This window comes from Ambystoma mexicanum, chromosome 2p (assembly GCF_040938575.1).
Source record: "Ambystoma mexicanum isolate Mex_15411 chromosome 2p, UKY_AmexF1_1, whole genome shotgun sequence".
NCBI lineage: Eukaryota > Metazoa > Chordata > Amphibia > Caudata > Ambystomatidae > Ambystoma > Ambystoma mexicanum.
Window position 1 is genome coordinate 525,655,095 of NC_090923.1, and position 18,874 is coordinate 525,673,968.

An 18,874-nucleotide genomic window follows, 5' to 3' on the forward strand; every position below is an offset into this window, starting at 1 on the left:
TACCCCTCTGCGGCTCTTCACTTGGTCATACCGCCACTTCACATGCTTCCAAATCTGAAGATGGCTGCCAGAGGCGGTGCTTAGGTAGAGGGCAGTCATTGGCTGTGGTCAGTATGACGCAGAGACCAGTGATTGGTTATTACTACGAAAGACAGATCAGAAACGAAACTGATACTGGTTTTTTCTTTACCGAGGATTCCCAGCCTGACGACGGGGAATATTCATGAGCATGTGAATCCATGCCAGACCCATGCTGGAGAACAACAGTTACAGGTAAGTAACTTGTTCCTTTTGTGTTCCACTCACTATCCACACATTGTGGTAGATGGTGTTTTGTCCAACATTAATCTTTAGCATGCACCTTCCTGCAATTCGATTTTCAAAATCTGGATTGTCCAAATCAGAGATGTATTGGTGTTTAATTTTAAATTTCGGGATCTCCTGCCTTTCCATTATTCTCTGCAGTAGTCTCTCATTAATAAAACTCCTTTCCTGTTCAAGTGGCTTTTATCATTTTAGAATGGCCATTTATACCAATATTAATCCATAGCTGCTCATCTTCCATATTTATTTCAGGAAGAGGGTGATGTTTTTCTGTGTCTGCTTTAGGGATGGTGTTCTGTTTGCACTTCTCTTTTAAGTAGAAGCGCAATGTGTGCATCTATTTCAGTTTGCCATTTCTTCCTAGGATCCAAATAAATCTGCACAGATTGTTTTTCTTTTTCACTTTGCATTTTGTCCATCAAAATAGCGGTGACACTAGGCACACAGCTATTCTGGAGGTACACCTCCACTGCATCATTCGATTTGCCAACAGTATGGCATTCATTTACGGTTCTGTTTTGTGACTTTATTTTCTTAGACTTAATGGCTTTTTAGTTAAAGACCACAAAACCTTATTTACCCATCAATGAGAGGAGACCATCTTTTCAGGCAATCTGTTCCCATCAAGAATGGAATTTCATAAATAGATATGATCAATACTTCCTGTTTCATTCTGTGCTTTCCTATCGTTTTGTCAACTTCAGTGACACCTTCGATAGGCACCTCCTAACCGTTAAAGTTATGTACTGGGCCTTCACTCTGTCTCACTTTGATCTGATTTTGTGGAGATCTCCCTTCATTGATACTTTTTACCAATTCTTTGGACATAATTGTGGCCTGGGCACCTGTGTCAATCATTGCAAATGTATTGCACTTCTCTTCCACAGTAATGGGAGCATAATATCAGTCTTCAACTTTCTCTACTACACACAAGTGCACATTTTTACTGATTTCAGGATTCACTTTTCAAAGGGCTAAGCACATCGGTAAATGAAAGGACATTCTTCCCTCCTTTCTGTCCATTTGAGCCTTACCCATCTCCCCATGTTTAGAGGTCATTTGGACTGTGGCCGCTGTTTGCCCCTCCATCCGGGGATCATCTGAGTTCACATTGCAATTCTCCAACTGAATATGCGTATAAACATCACCTGATAAGTTGTCATTTTCTAATTTTGGGCATTTGTGGGTATTTGGCATGATACCAGTCTTTTAATTTCTTCAAAAATCTGTGGCTCAAAGAACTCTTCAGGTGACTGATCTGTACCCTCCTTTTTAGTACTTATTCTTCCTGCCTGTATTTTACTAGCATCTTGATTGTCTAGGGAGGGTGTTCTAACATTCACATCTACTCCCTCATCAATTATTTTGTCCATGCATGAGTTGTCTTTCTTAAATCTGTCTTTGTTCCTTTGGAATTTCATGTTCTTCTCGTTTTCCTTTTTTCATTTGTACAAATTTCCAACGTTTGATTTCAACGCTAACCAAACCGCATGTGATTGCATTTCCTGCCTCATGTTCATTTGCAGGTATTTTTTTTTTAAAATCGTTAAACAGCTCAGGGCCATTATGCAAAACCGGATCAGGGGAATCTTTTATCATTGCAGGTATCATTAATATTAGTCACTTATTATCAGAAGCCACCAGGTCACTTCTATGATCTTCTGCCCCTTCATTTGATGACTGTACAGAGTTTTCCTATTTGTTCAGCCAATATTTTTACTTGGGTCTCGAGGCACTGGAATCTTTTCATTTCTCTAGAATCTTCTCTTTGAGGCCTATGCTGATGTTCTCCCCTCCCCCCCCCCCTGGTTAAATCTATTCTGGTATCTCTCAGGAGAGTGATTCCTATTTGAATTGTTTCTGAACTCTTGATTCATGTGGTGCGGGTTCCCTTTTTTCAGTAAATCGATCACATACCGTGGTCTGTCCTGGTTACCATATCATGGTGTTGGGATCAAATCTGCTTTGTGTCCCCAACGTCTGGTAGAGACTATTACTACTTTCATCTTGATTTTGTCTCTGGTTGTTATTCATGCCTAACATGGTAGGGACTATTACTACTTTCATCTTGATTTTGTCTCTGGTTGTTATTCATGCCTAACATATCGGGTCGATATCCGGTCTGGGGTCTGTCGCCTAAGTACCTTGGGCTAATGTAACTCCTATTACTAGGATCATGTGACTGAAACATCAGTGCAGAGGGCGGCAGCCTCTGTGGAGTACCCCTCAAATTATTTTTGCCTGGCCTTTGAGCAGACTCGAGTGACATTTTAGCCGACCTGATCTCCATTACTGTTGCCGAGCGTTCTTTAGTTTTTAATCTTGTTTCTTTCATTTTATGGGCCTTTCTACCCTGACAGTAGAGCACTTCATACAGTTTTGTACTTTTGTGCACAATCCATTCAAGGGACTTCACCCAATGGGTGAGTCAAACACCCCAAAGGCGCTGCAACCAAGCCCGGACACCGGCACAGCCACTGGGGCGCTAGCTCCCCGTGTAGAAATGGAATTCACCTCAATCCCATTGAATGTGGTGCCCTGCTGCTTGTCTTGGGACCTGAAATCGCATATCTGCTGTTCCAAATTTTCATCACCCATTTTATTATCACTTTTTGCATATCACTCATCTGCATTTGACATTCATTAAACTTTGTCCCACTTGTCCCTTCCTTGATACATTTAGTTATCTCTTGTGGGACAGTCTGGAGCTCACCTTCTTTCTCTTGATTCTCTTTTGTAAAACTTGCATCTCTAAAATAGCCCCCTCTTTATATTGTGACCTACCAATCCTTTCAAGTGTTTTAATTCTTGCTCACTATCCTCAAACTGTTTTCTCCTTCGAGACAATTGAGTGTCGTATTCTTTACACTTTGATTGCATGCCCTTTTGACATACATCCAGTTCTGCAACTTTTTCTCCTGTTCACTAGCTCCAACTAATTTGACTTTTAGTCTGCTAATTTGGCATCATTTTCTTGCATTAGCAGAGACCTATTTAAAATGTACCATGTTTTGGCCCATAGCCGTATGAAACAGTCTTTCTCTGCAGGTTTGACATCAGCATTTAATAATCTCAGAAGATGGACCTGAATTATGCTACCCTCTTCAAAAATGTCTTTATGAACTTCCCAATAGATACGGTCATGCCACTCAGTGGCATTTTTTGATAACCATGTTCCATATGCATATCATTTTGCCAACTCTGGGAATGTGGCATCAATTTGAGACATTCTGAGATTCACTTTGTGTCACACTGCTCTCACAAAATGAGTTCCTTTTAATCCACGTGTGGAACACACTTGCCACGCCCAGTAGATGCTCTACGGCCTGTTCCCACAGGCCCAACACACCATTTTGTAGGAGGTTTTGTCTTATTGGGGGTACATTTGGGATTTGGCTGTATTTTCTTACCGTAATATTTTGGTGGTAAACTGGCCTTCCATTTAGAGTTTAGTATTAACCTATTTTGGTGATAATATATTTTTAGCTTGTGTTGGTGGTAATTTTAGTGGTATCTTTGTGGTATTTTCAGAATAACCTTATTTTTGTGGTATAGTGGTGAGCTTGTTTTTTTTTTTTTTTTAATACTACAACCCTACCATAAAACAAACCTTTACTCTCTATTAGAATGTCTTTTGGTCACCTGTAGAGAACCCCCAGACCTATCACACTTCAGAGAACCCAATGAGTTTATTCAGAACGCCACCTATGGTTTGTGGCTGGTATTACTGCTTATGTACATCCAGTAATCTGTGTCTCATCTGACACGGCCTTCTTTTCAGCATGCAAAGAAGGAATCACTCACACCTACACACACACCTTCCTACCTTGCAGGGATTTATTCACTTTTCCTTGCTTGCTATTTTAGCTACAGTGGTAAGTTAGCAAATGCTTTACCGATCTGGTATAAACCTCAAACCCTTGTGATTCCCCTGTATAGAAATGATTCACAGACGCATGAATGACACCAAAATCACAGGCTTTGTTTTTTTTTTTACACTTTATTATATAGCAATTATAAACAAATGCATCTTACCACACATATCACAGCATCGCCTACAAAATAAGAGAACCGAAAACAAACCGGCACATTGCAACAAAAAAAAACGAATTTGGTGTTCAGCACTTTTACACATCGAGAAATATGAACATGCAGTTTCCTGCACTGCCAACAAATTATGTCATCTCCCATTCATTCTTTTTCCTCACTTGGCACGAACTCACCCAGGCCAGTGAAGTCAAACTCTCGTCGTCATGATATTATCTGTACGACCTCTCTGCTTTGCAGACCCAAGAACTCCTTTGCATGTGTGGGAAGCTCCCAGTTGTTTAAGTTCGTAGCTAGCGCTCACAACCACATGTAGTCTAGCAGCATTTATCATGTAGCACCGTCTGTCTCTCTGTTCCAGCATGAACTCTTCCCCCTGGTTATTCCTTAAGAAACCTCCTCCTGCCTATCACCCCTAGGTCAGCCCTTTATTGACTTGGCCCATCCACCCTCAATCTCTACCATCAGAATAAAAATGTGTCCTGTACCAGCCCTCGTTTTTTAAAACAATGAAGAATTCAGCTCTGCAAAGCAACTGTTTGTTTTCCTTCCTTCCAGTGGCATATTTCTGCTCTCCACAAAAAAAAGAAATGCTCACATGGGGACTGAGTGTGCACCTCTTCATGGAAAATAAAGTGAATTTTAAACCGTGCATGTAAAACCATGGAATGCATTTAATTGTGCACAAAAACTGCATTAATAATGTTAGAGGGGTTGAAGTTAATATATTAGTAAGGCAGTTAGTAAAAGGTTAATTATGTATTTCTAATAGCGTTGGCACACATGAAAACCTCCCATTTGTAAAAATGTTCACCTCAGACAGCACACTGCTAAAACTTTTTACTAAATGGTCTGAAAAATTGCCTGCTGGCTGTTACTGAAAACTATTTTGCACCTATTGTGCACCTATTTTGAATGTCTGCATTTGGATATTGGATACTGCCCAATTATTCTTAGACCTCGTAGAGGAAAATCTAAACAATATTGCAGACTTGTGCAGCACTCTACACAATCTGGAGGTTCGATCAACATAACTTTTTTCTGTCCCGCCTTGAAGATATTGTTCAAAAGTCCCATTCTCCGCCAAAGCCCCCCCCCCTTCGTAAAAGAATTGGGGCTTTGAAATGAAGGGGCCACTACTTTGACATCAAGAATACAACATCTGTCTGGTTATTACAAACAAACTGGGACCAACTTTTGGACCCACAGTCCATGAAGGCTACCCTCAACAAAGAAATGAGTGGCCTAGAAAAATGTGGTTCTCCAGCATGGGGTCTGGCATGGATTCACATGCTCATGAAAATTCCCCGTCAGACTGGGAATCCTTGGTAAAGAAAAAATCAGTTCTGATCTGTCCTTCTTAGTAGTAACCTATCACTGATCTCTGGGTCATACTGCCCCCAGCCAATGACTGCCCTCTCCCTAAGCCCCGCCTCTGGCAGCCATCCTCAGATTTTTACCACACGCTCAAGTGTTGGGAGTCCTTGTGCTTTAGCTCTCGAGTTTTTTGCTGCGTTTTTACGCTTTTTCAGGAGATTTTCTAATTTTTTTCGGTTTAATCGAGCTTCAAGCTCCACCGTTTCTACTTCTGACAACGGGAACCCGTTTCGGAATTCTTCTACGCCCCTCAAGGGTGAAGTTTTCGTCGAGTTTACACTTCTTGGAGGATTCCGGAAGATCTGCGGCCTACCTCAACGGACATGGCCCAGGACAAGGGAAGCTCGACGCCCGTATCAAAGCTGTTCAGGTGCTGCCCTGGATGCGGATTGCAAAACGTTTTCAAGGAGGACGAGCACTCGCGATGTCTCTACTGCCGTCATGAGAACAAGACGCACGTGGAGAAGGACTGTGCATTCTGCAAGAACCTTTCGGAATGGATATAACAAGATCGTCGTTCCCGCCTCGCCGCCTGGCTGGAGAAGGCGAAGAAAAAGTCTGAACGGGCTTGTAAGTCCTGTGAGGGCGCCCCAGCGACAGGGGCCCAACAGAAGGCCAAGCACTGCAAGTCCGCAGGCACCGGGAGTGTCAAAAGGTCGGGCTCTTCGGCTGCCAGGTAGGGCGCTACTTCCCCCGGCACGTTCGACCACGAGCCAGCGCTCTGGTTCTGGTTCGGGGAAGTGGAAGTCCGAGAAACCGGGTAAGCCGCTGGAGCGGACCCGCTCAATCTCGAAGGGGGAGCGAGGCGCTGACTCTCCTCCCCCTTCCCCCAAGGCGAAGGCCCAGGACGCACCTAAGGTGGTGAGGGCTTTGATCCAGCCGGCAAAGGCCTCTATTGAAAGTGGTCGCTGCGACCCTGGCGAAGCCGGCTGAGACTACGCCAGTGGAAACGGCCTCTGGGCCCGGAGTATCCCTGCCACCGCGGAGGGAATCCTCTTTCCAGCCCATCGTTAAGACCCCCGTGAAGTCCCCGGCGGAAAAAGAGGGGGGGTGGCCATTACAGACTCGGAATCAGCCTCTGAGGAGGAGCTGGTGGAAACCAAGAAGGGCCTCAACGAGAGGTTCGAGAAGGTTCTATCCCAGGGGGCGGTCCCTGCTGACGTGATCGAAGAGGGCCCAGTGGAGCAGCCATCCCGTCCGTCGCAGCCATTACCCGAGCCCCAGGATAGCTCGGCGGCCATTTTGTTGCCAATCCAATCCTTATGTACCGAGATAAGGACGAGATTACCACGACCCCGAGGGAGGATCCAGAACCAGGCCCGTCGGGAAGCCCTCCGAACAAGCGGAGGAGAGTCCACCCCGCTCTGCCCTTCGTGCCTGCAAGACCTGTGGACCACTCATCCCCCTCGCCGGATCCTATAGGATACGGCGACGGGGAAGCGCCCCCCCACCCGCAGGCTTCTCCAGCCGATGAATTTGGCTCTTTCCACGCCATGCTAACCAGGGCATCCAAGCACTTCCAGCTCTGCCCTGAACAAAAAAAAGGAAGGGTTTCTGTACCAATGATGAGGCCAAGAGGAAGACTCTCGGCAGCGTCTAAGTAGAAGGCAGCGGGTGCGGCGGCTTCCACTTCCCCGCCAGACAGCGAGGGCAAGAAGTTGGACTCCATGGGACGACGAGTCATCTCGTCGGCGGCGACAACGATTAAGGCTGCCAATGATCGTGGCCCGCTACGACAGAGAGCTCTGGTTCAAGATAGTTCCCCTGCTAGACTTCCTACCTGACAAGAGGGCGGAGGCCCTAGAAATTCTGCAGGAAGGCGAGGTGGCGTCGGATCACGCCATAACGGTGGCAACAGACATTGCCGATACCGGATTTCGCCAACTGGCCAACGGAGTTTGCCTCCGACTACGAGGATGGCTCAAGGCGACAGACTTTCGCCAGGACGTCCAGACCAGAGTGTTGGACATGCCGTTCGACAGCAACAACCTCTTTGGTAAGGCGGTGGACGAGTCTCTACAGGCCATCAAGACCGACTCGGAGACGGCCCGGGCCCTAGGGGTGCTTCAACAGCGACGGCCCTTTCGGAGCTCTGGAGGCAGACGGGGTGCCTCCAAAGGATCCAGCGGTGGCTCCTCCACTTACTGCCAGGTGGCCCGCTCCTCTTCCCAGGAGGCCTACAGAGGTCGCGGCAAGCAAGGGGGATCCCGCCGTCGTCGGCAAGGCCGCCTCCAAGCATCGTCGTTGAACCTGGAGGATGCTTACTTCCACATCCCCATTCTAAAAAGGCACAGGAAATTCCTCAGGTTCGTGGTTCAGGGACGCCACTACCAAGTCAGAGCCCTACCGTTCGGATTAAAGTCGGCACCCAGGGTTTTCACCAAGTGCCTGGCACCAGTGGCGGCCCGGCTGCTCCTGCAGGGGATCCATGTCTACCCCTACCTGGACGACTGGCTAATCCGGGCAAGGACAAGGGAACTCGCCGTCGAACACATGGTGAGGACCGTCCGGTTGCTCCCGGAGCTGGGGTTCGCCATCAACTACCCCAAATCTCACCTGGTTCCATCGCAAGTACCACTGTTTCTGGGAGCGAAGCTCGATACAGTGGGGCAATTGGCCTCCCCTTCAGAGGAGAGGACCAAGACCATCCTGGGCAAGGTGCGGCGCCTGTTATCCACGGACGTGGCCAGGGCGAGGTCCATCAAGTCCCTTCTCGGGATGATGTCCTCATGCAGCTATCTTGTACCCCCTTTGCAGACTTCGGATGCGTCCACTACAGGAGTTCCTCGACGCACACTGGTTTTAGGCGACGGGCTGTTTCGAGGACAGGATCCATCTCGGTGAGGAGTTCCGTCGGGCAATCCTATGGTGGGGCACCCGTGCTCGCCTCACTACAGGCACGGACTTTCAAACCCCAGCGTTTCAGGAGACTGTGACGACAGACGCCTCTCTGGAGGGTTGGGGGGGCCCACACTGGAGGGCCAGTATCTTTTGTACAAGATTGTTCCTGTGCATCCTTCAATGAAGGCTATCCCAACCGTTTTGTAGGCGGGAGAGCAAAGACTAGGAGTGTCGGGATCACTGTGAAGGTAATTTCAGTCGACAGCAACAGTTTCATCTGGATCAAAGATGCATAGCAACTGTGATAATCTTCAGCTGCAACAAATGATTGGCCATCCATCCTACATGCCCTGTCGGTGTTTTTTAAGGACAGTGAAATCTGCCATGAATAAGCCAAATCAAACTAGGACTGCGTCCTTTTATAATTTGGGGGGTGAACTGAAATTCTGCTTTGAGGAGTATTCGGCTCAATTCTGGCTGAAAAATGAGTCCGCTTCAGCCAAATACTTAATTATCACTCTAAGATGAAGTTTCCTCTACAAAATACATGAAGTACTGCTTTGACTGGGTGCCTGAAATGCCTTTTTAGGTTAGTAATATTTATCTGTTAAAAGGATCATTAAAGAAATGCTGTGGTCACTTTACTGATCGAACTTTTACACCTCTGCTGTGCCGGCACTCAGTCTCTGCCCTTCATGTGCTGGACACAGCCAGTCTTTCATCTGGTTGTTTTCTGCAGAGGGGTGAGCTGAGGTGAAATTATCTGTATTTGTAATGTGCAATTGGATGTCTCTGGTCTCTTCCCTTCAAAAACATTGAGGTGTTGCAATAATTTACGAAGTCCCTAGGTAGTGTGCCTGCAGCAAAGAGCTATATTCAACTGGCTGGTCAAGGTTCTAAAGCATGATGTCTCAGTGGAAAGCGTTACTGTGGTAGAGATCTGCTTGGAAGAAACGCCCGCTGGCTGGCTGGCTGTCTGTGTAACTGTGCTCCAGAATACCAGACTACTCGATGCTTCACGAAAGTCAAGACCCATCAGGAAGGCCTAAATCCACAGACTTGTCCTGCCCAAGTCCATGCAAGCTAAAAGTGGAGGTTCCAGTTTCTTCTCTATGGCAATCCACCAATGGAACTTAATCCCATCGCACCTAAGGTCGGAACTCATATTGGCCTTCAGAAAGGATTTAAAAGCTTGGCTTTTTAACTAGCTTCAGTCACTGTTCTTCTGCTACTCTGCTGCTTGTTGTGCGCTCCTGCCCCCACCCCTCCAGACACTCCACCTCCCTACAAGATTTTAGTGTACCTGGTTGTAACAGCACCTTGGTGCACGAGGATTATGTGCGCTCAATAAACATTTGAAACAAAGGCCACAATTCCTGATCTCTAACCTTGCCATGTTGCCAAAATGAGTCGCTTAGAAATTCATAAAAGTGACGGACAATACTAAAAGTGGGGTTTTTTTTTATAAAAAAATTTGAGCAACATGCCCCAGTCTGTGGCAGCAGAAATAATATTCCTCCCAACTTTTTTCTTTTTATATTATCTTTTTTTTTTACTAAAAAGGGTGATACTTATGTAATAAAGACAAGATGTACAAGTTTACAATTTAGAAACGTTGACCAGATGGATGAGTTAAACAGTTTAAGTGAAATATACATGCGCGTGCCAATTGTCGTAGGTCAGGAGGCAGACCAGTTTTTGTCAATCCTGAGAATATTTTACTGAAATAAGTAAAAATGCCCCGCTATCCCTAATCTAAGGATTTCCCTGACTAACAGAACTAACTAGGGTGTTCGTCAAGTATAAAGTCCAAAGTAGGCAATCCTCCATCCAGAAACTAAACTACACTGACACTCGCACTAAGACAAAACCACAAGCCCAGGAGAATGACTCGCTTCTCCTGGATAGGTTGCCCCAGTCTCCCTATATCATTTTAGATGGTTTCTGGCTATCTTTTGGATTAGATTATACAGTTCATCCAGGGGACTGTTCCACGTCTCTGGCTCTTTCTCTTCCTTTTGAAAACCTCTCCTCTCTGGCGTTCTTGGCTTTGGAATCTCTGACTAGGTTTTTCTTTGGGGAACGTATAGTAAACCCCATGGTTATTCTTCTCTTAGTCACTTTGTGTATTCTTGAGATGAGAAAATTAATGATTCCGTTATTCTTTCTCGTATCGCTGAGCCGAGTTGGATGGGTTCCACCCTTCTAAGTGTTGGTCCATTCACTGGGATGAGTAGGCTGAATGCTTATCAAGAAGTTGATATTTAGCCACGCAATGGGACAAGTAGACTCAGTTATCTTTATTCCCATGTTCCCTCCCGGGTCTCCCGCCCCATTACCTTGCTTCCCACGGGTTGTCGGGCCTGCATGCAGATTAGGGACCTTGATCGGGCCTGCATGCAGATTAGGGACCTTGATCTGAGCCGGGACAGCTTCAAATTTGTCTCTTGTTTGCAGGGCCAGTGTTAAGTGCTTTTGGCATTGTTGCAAAGCTTGACAGTCCACCTCTTACGATTCAGCCACCACTCACTAGTGGCTCTCTTGGGGAGTGTTCTTCCCCTGTTCTCTTCAGTATTGTTTCTTCGGTGCTTCTCACATGTAGCAGATTGCTTCCTCGTAACGGAGGATCTCCCGGTCTCAGTCAGCATCCACTGCACTGCTAATTTGAATCTTGCGCCTTTTACTTCTCTCAGACAACAGTCCTTCTTTTTTTTTTTCTGACACATTTCTGGGTTCTTCTCAGCGGAGCATTGTAGTCCTTTCTCCTCCAGTTCAGCACTCTTCATTACTTGCTCATTTTCCCTCGTCACAGTATTGCTGATTTTCCACCACCGAGCGATCGCCATTACTTGCTCAGTCTTCGTCGTCTTGGTAGTTTTTACCATATATTTCTTCAGGTTGAGTCTTGGGTCTTATGGTACAATAACAAACAGTGGCTTGGTCTGATGGTGTCTTCTAAAGACCTGAGGTTGTGATTAGTCCCGGGGATAGGTTTTTAGGGAGTTCCTCTGGAATGGGAGGCCTTGTCCCCAAAAGGGGAGTCTCTCGCTGTGAGGTCCCGCTTGCTGCCAACTCTAGGAGGCACATTGCATAGTACACGCCCTCCTCCCCCCCTATCTCACCCCCCTTCCCTCCCCACCATAAGATAACATAAGGGCTTCTAATATGGGCTTTGAATGAGGGTCTGCAATGCTTTTCCAATGGAAATTACATTTTGAGGAGGGGAATACAGTGTTGGGTTTTTGCATCCCTCCCATTCGCTGACCCTAGCTATGCTAATCCCTATGGCTAATCCTGCCCATCTCGGAACTGAGTTTCTGAGCTCTTCCATAGAGGCAGCCATCTTGGATGACTGCCTCTGTGGAAGCTCTCTGCCAACAAGGCAAAACAAGTTGCCATCTATCAGTTTATTTTATTTTGAATTTGTAGAGCGTGCTGCAGCCCGCAGGCATCGAGGCGTTATAACAGAGTGTAAGGAGGCTTACTTGAGGGTTACAATGAAGCCGCCCAATGAGAGAACTTGTTAACATTACAGAAGCACATGTTACAGAACATCACTGGTTACATCAGAGGTTTGTTTTGATGGCTTTGCGAAACGCTGAGTGAGTCCATGGTGAGGTGTGGTGGGAGGGCATTCTAGAGAGTGGGTGCGACTGAGGGGAAGCTAGAGCCGCCCGCACAGGCTTTGCGTGTTCTGAGAAAGGAAAGATGCCATGTAATTTGCATGAGCTTGTTTTTTTCAGTGACCAACCTGTTCTGTATTTTTTCCAAATGCTGAAAACGAGGACTAGCACCCCATTGCTGCTATAGAGAGATTTACAATGAACACACCTCGCTACGGAGCCTGAAAACCAGAACAGACAGATTGTTTAATGCAGTGTCTACTGCCTAGTGCTTAGCTGCGCTCATGTCACAGGGTGGCCTGACAGCTGGGCCTGCTCCGGGAGAAGCTACAGCCTGCAGCTTGGGTGATATTTATTTCCACCCCGCCCCCTCCTTTCTCGCTTCAGAGCTGTTGCAGACGGAGCATAATTACTAAAAACGATGGCTGAATGGGGGCTTCAGTTCTTTAATAACAACAATCTTGATTGCACTTAAGAAGACAGCAGAAAGCAGTGGGTTTTGAGATCGATGATCCGCAGACCGCACAGCAGCTTTCCAATAATCGGACACTATTTGCCGTATGCTGGCAAAAATCGCAGGTTCGCTCGCCAGCTGATAAAGAATTTTGCATATGCAGACGGGTGCAACATGGATAAGTGGCAGGTAAACTGGGTTCACGGGGAAGGGCACTCGAACAGAAGGTATTCCTATCGTTGCAGCACATTCCAGGGGAACTCGACTCTTGCAGACTCACTGAGCAGAGATCCCCTACCAGAGGAACACGAATGGCGAGGGGTTATCCCACAATAGACATGTTCAACAGTCAATGCCCAGACTTTGCGTCCAGATTCCCCCTGCCAGGCTCCAAGGGGAACGCCCTATGGATGATCTGGTCGGGGAAATTTGCTTATGCTTTTCCCCCAAAACCTCTCATGAAGAAGGTGGTGAACAGGATCCACAAGGAACAAATGACGCTCATCCTAGTTGCTGCGGTTTGGGCAAGACAACCTTGGTATCCACATCTGCGCAAACTAGTGATATGCGATCCCATCAAGCTCCTGTGCCTGAAAAATATACTCACTTCGCACGGGGGGAGGGGAGGCCCTAACAGTGCACCCTCAACCTCACTCAATGAATTTGGCAGCATGGCTCATGAAGTCCTAGAGTTCGGATATCTTAACCTACCACAGAGGTGTATGAATATCTTGAAGGAAGCAAGAAAACTTAACACTACGTACTGTTATTTCGACAAGTGGAGATTTGTCATTTGGTGCCAGTCTAAACAAATTAACCCCATAGAATGTACTGCATCCCACATTCTAACTTGCATGCTCCACTTGCTAGATTCGGGGTTAGTATTCAGCTCCTTAAAGGTCCACCTGGCGGCCTTGTCAGCCTGCACCACCTCCCACAATAAGGTCTCATGGTGGAAGTGCCTTTCATCAAAGCATTCATGGAGGGATCTGCCACCAGGATGGGATCTCAATGTTGTACTTGGTAAGCTCATGGGACCTCTTTTCGAGCCGATGCACAAGTCTAGTCTTAAACACCTAACTCACAAGACTGCCTTCCTAGTGGCTATTATTTCCATAAGAAGAGTTGGTGAAATGCAAGTATTGTCAGTGCAGGATCATTTCTTTGTTATACATAAGGACTAGTTGGTTTTTACTCGCCCTAGATTCTCCTTCCTCTCTAAATTTCACTTAAACCATCTATTGAGCTACCAGCTTTCTTTCAGAACCCCGCCAGCTCAGCTGAGGTAACATTCTACACACTAGATGGGAGGAGGACGGGCCTTTATGTAAACAAGACCAGACCGCTAAGGAAAACAGGTCAACTGTTTGTCTCTGTAGCAGCAGGGAGAGAAGGAGACCGCATGTCCAAAAATGCCATCTTCAGCTCACTACACAAGGACCACAGGAGCCACTCTGACCTTCATTGCAAATGCCCCTCTAGACAGCATTTGCAAAGCGTCTACATGGAGCTCAATACACACTTTCAGTCAGCATTACTGCATTGACACTCATTCCAAGACAGATGCACAGGTGGGACAAGCGGTACTAAGACATCTGTTTGCCCATGAACCTTCTCAAACCCCCACATTCTCCTAACACTGCTCGCTAATCTATGCACAGCATGCGATCTAAGATTCTCAAGTATCAGAAGGGATACATTACTCACCGTAATCCTATTTCTGATGCTTGTACCTGCTTAGATTCACATGCGCCCGCCCTTCCTCTCTGCGGAGAGAATGGGCATGGATGCTTATGAGCTTGTCTGATACGCATCTGCTTGGCTACAACTGTACTCATGCTTCACGTTGCCTCATGTAATCTGAGGTACCTCAATGCGCGAAGGACCATGGGTACAGTGGACATCACACTAGGGATAGTATTACTGGCACGGCCTGTCAACGTCCCTTTTCGAAAAACTAATGCTCTGCAGCTTCCACTAGATGTCGGCCTATGCACAGCATGTGTATCCAAGCATATTTTTTTTTTTATTAGTACATCCAAGTTAGTGTAACAAGGGTGGAAAGTACCCCAAAGATTACATTCCACAGCAAGGAAGTGTCGGCACAGAACATTTCATAGGTGCGCACTCCAGCACATGTGATGCAGGGTTATCTCATTCCACATGCTGCGACGTCATTATCCCCATGGCACTGGGGGGGGGGGGTGGGAGAGGGGTGATGATGGCACTATCCTAACGCTATGTGATCAGCTTATGGCTTTTCACAAAGAAGACCCCTTTGGTGCTGGAAACTAGACTCCTATCTGTGAGCCATTAGGCGCAACTACTCTTCAATAGTTGATTCTAATGTTTGACCAATTAAAATCTAGTCTTTATTCACCAACAAAGAAATTGTCAAATTGAACTCATTAATTTCCAGGAAGGCCCTTCACCCTATAACCTCACAGAAGACCTTACCCCTAAACCCAGCAACCTTTTATTTTTACAGTGCTGGTTACTACCGCCTACAAATTTTAAATCTACAAATATTGGGAATGCAAATGTTAAGGCTAGTGTGATTTTCATTTCACAGTATATTTTTAGTTTGGGATATTAGGTGGCACTTAAGCTGAAACTACGCATTGGAGTGCTGGTGGAATTGAAATGACCTTTGAGGAAGGACACAATGCGCGTGGGTGTTAGCTGGCTTTATCAATGTTTGTTTGGAAAATATCCAGTGTTAGCCTGTGCATAGGTATTAAATGGGCATGTGCCAGGTACTGCATGATATGCCCAGATAATCACACAATTGTCCTACTGTTAACACCTTGTGGCTAGCTTGTGCCATAATGGCAGTGCCTAGTAAATATCTACCCCATTTATGTAACTGGAAATAAAATGTGCTCTGTCTGAACTAGTAATACGGAAGTTTGTCACGTTGGATGAATTGCAATATTTCCCATTTTAGAAATGGGGCGATTGGCCATCTTTCAGCAGTGTTTGCTGCTACCGGAGAAGTGGTGGTCCCGACGTAGCAATATTAAGTAGAAGCTTATTCCTGGCTAACGTGTTTTATTTTTCATTTTCTCTCGTTCCATCTTCATTTGGGTGTCAAAAGGAACAACATGTTCTCGTTTGCAACACAACTCACTCCGTCCCCTTATATAAGAGTAATAGCTTGATTGGTTTTTAATGTACCTTGCTTCTAATAGCAGGCAGAGACTTGGGCACCCCTCACATCTTCAGCACTGTCAATATGCACAAGCTCATACTAGCACCTCTTCGAATTTCTTCCCATACCCGGACTCCGGTCCTTGGTCCCCCAAGGACGTTCAACCTGCAGTGTGTTGTAACCATACTAACGGTGAAAGGCGCTATACAAATGACACACTAGTACTATGCCTACTACGCTTGCTCATTCAGTAGATCAAAAACCTTAGCAGATTTACACTTGTTTTAATGTTAAAATGCAATGCTTATGTAACTAAACAATAAAACTGAATTCATGGGGTTTAGCTTTTATAATAATCTGACAAATGTGTTGACCTTCTGGAATCTGTTCAACGCGTAGTAAAAGTGGTATGTTTTTTCGCACTGTGGCCTTTTTTGTAGCCTGCTACAACTGTGGCCGGAGTGGCCACATCGCCAAGGACTGCAAGGAGCCCAAAAAGGAAAGGGAGCAGTGCTGCTACAACTGTGGAAAACCAGGCCATCTGGCTCGTGACTGTGACCACGCAGATGAGCAAAAATGTTATTCTTGTGGGGAGTTCGGACATATTCAAAAAGATTGCACCAAAGTGAAATGCTACAGGTATGACTTAATATTAGAAAGTTCAACTCCTTCTGCTATTGCAGTGCTGTTACGCATCAATCCGATGGTACCATTTGCCAGGTTTGAATTGTACAAAAAAATATGCAGGGATTGACATAAAATGTTTAGTCCAAATCTGTGCTCCGTGTCTTCGTAAATTGAAGGTAGGTTTAATTGTTCCTCCCCTTCCCCCCCCCAAAAAAAATCGTGCTATGGTATTTATTCAGTAAGCCTTTTCTAGGAGTTCTATCCGGCCAACCTAGGGCTTGTGTGAAAGCACTCCAAAGGTTGAGCTGGCTGCAAGGGGGTGGTCCTAGCCTCGCCCCAATATCATATGCACAATAGTAAAATCAGTTTCACATAGCCTGTTATGGTGGTGGTTCGTTATATTTATGTGGGCTATACAATGTTACATACGTTTGCCTGTTAGAATTGGTGACACTGGTTTAAGTCCAAGAAAACAGAATATTTGTGGATATTTCAAACCAAGCAAAGAATGCTGGTAAAAGTGAGAGAAAAACGTAAACCCCCTCCCCCCACAACAGCTGATTGCAGGGTCTTGCTATTTGGTGACGGAATATTGATTCACACAGTTACATAGATTATCCAGTCTACGTAGTGGGAGACCTACCTGTATTCATTGTTTACTTCCTGTGGGGTTTTTTGCAACTTGCTTCACTTGCATGAACCAAGTGGTATACGTTTTGGTATGTACCATTTAAAGGATTAAGCATGGGGCCAGGGAAATGTTGAGGTTCTACGCAATCCCAGATGCAAACAAGCTTTCAGATGGCTATAGAGCAAATATGTTGAATGTATTCACCACTGTTTCATTGTAACTATTGAAACAAATTGTTTGGGTAGTAATTTGGTGTTTTGTATTGTATGCAGTCATGCACTTTGAATTTAGTCCATGTGTTTATTTTGTCCCCTTAGGTGTGGAGAAACTGGCCACGTAGCCATCAACTGCAGCAAGACGAGCGAAGTCAACTGTTACCGTTGCGGCGAGTCAGGCCACCTTGCGCGGGAATGCACAATTGAAGCTACAGCTTAAATAATTTCCTTGTCGCCCCTCCTTTTTTTGATTGATGGTTGTATTATTTTCTCTGAATCCTCTTCATTGGCCAAAGGTGGCAAATAGAGGCTAGTCCCTGGCCAGTGAGCTTCACTTGACGTGCAACATGAGGAAAGGGGTGGAAAAATCGACTTTTTGCATTTAACTACAAAAATGTTTGTTTAGTTTGGTAGAGGTGTTGCGTATAATGCTTTGTTAAAGAACCCCCTTTCCGTGCCACTGGTTAATAGGGATTGAGTGGGAAAAGTCAAGTCGGGCGAGGGGACCCTGGCCGAGTTCCCTGGTGTAATGAGCCTGTGCAAGAGGGATTTAGGAAAAACCTGGAGAAGTGTCTGTGAACTTCTAGAAGTCCATTAATTATTGCAATGATGGCCTTGGATTTACTGACCTCAACCTGTTCATAACATTAAGCGCATCTGTATATCGGGCCGCAATACAGTTAAGGCAGAGTGGGAGTAAAGATTCACATGCATATGAGTGACCACAAGAAAAATCAGGATTAAAGCAAAATGTAATCTGTTTACTGAATGCTGTCTAACATTGGAGATGACTGGTGCTCATGACAAGGTTTTAAATGAAATAATTTAGTGGAGTTGAGAACCTAAACCGTACATCAACAAAACGGAAACCTAAATGCAGACATGGAGCTATTAAGGAGTTAAGAAAACGTGTTTTCACTGAAATCAAGATGTTATTTTTGTATACTATATCACTTAGACAACTGTTTGAGTTTCATTTGCTTGTAATCAGTTTTTAAAGTCGGATGGTAAAAGCAACTGAAGTCCTAGAAAATAGAAATTTAATTTTAAACTATCAATAAAGCTGGAGGAGGAAGGGGAGTTTGAGTAAGTTCTTTGTTGGTGTGTGTTTTGTTATAAAAAAACCTGGGTCTGCAATGTTCATATAGGGCATGGAAAATTCTTTATGCACAACATGACACAATAAATGCTGACATACACTGGTACCAATTGTCTTGGGTATGGATTTTGTATTTTCAACAAACCAATGACTTGCGTCTGAGTAACATTATGTAGTGGTCCTCGTCTGGCAAAGTGTTCCTGAGTTTTTCCAGAAGTGCTTTGTTTGATATCAATGACTACTTCAACACCCACATAGTCAAGTTATTAAATTGCTTCACTGTCTTCTGAAAGAGTAATAAAGCTACCTTGGTGTGCATAAAGTGGGCTCAGAAGGGCATCAAGTATGTATATGGATTTTATTTTTTTTGTCCGATTCTCCCCTACGTCCCGTCCCCCCTTGTGATTTTGCATCAGTGCCCGTTTGTCTAGTCAAGTTTTTGCAAACTGTTTATGGTGCTCCAACTGTAGGACATTCATAGCTCC

General features: G+C 45.3%; 1 protein-coding gene across 4 annotated transcripts in view; it reads left to right on the top strand.

Annotated features, from left to right (window-relative positions):
* The window catches only part of CNBP (CCHC-type zinc finger nucleic acid binding protein), a 72,514-nt gene extending 54,019 nt beyond the window's left edge, over positions 1–18,495 (top strand). For 2 of the 4 annotated variants that reach the window (XM_069643947.1, XM_069643948.1), the window contains exons 4-5: positions 16,245–16,456; positions 17,393–17,603. In XM_069643947.1, the coding sequence (XP_069500048.1) occupies positions 16,245–16,456; positions 17,393–17,510 (330 nt within the window). In that variant the 3' untranslated portion in view covers positions 17,511–17,603. Of the gene's footprint in view, positions 1–16,244; positions 16,457–17,392 lie in introns of all 4 variants that reach the window. The other 2 variants (XM_069643949.1, XM_069643950.1) reach the window with 2 other exon arrangements.
* Positions 18,496–18,874: the final 379 nt, after the last annotated feature.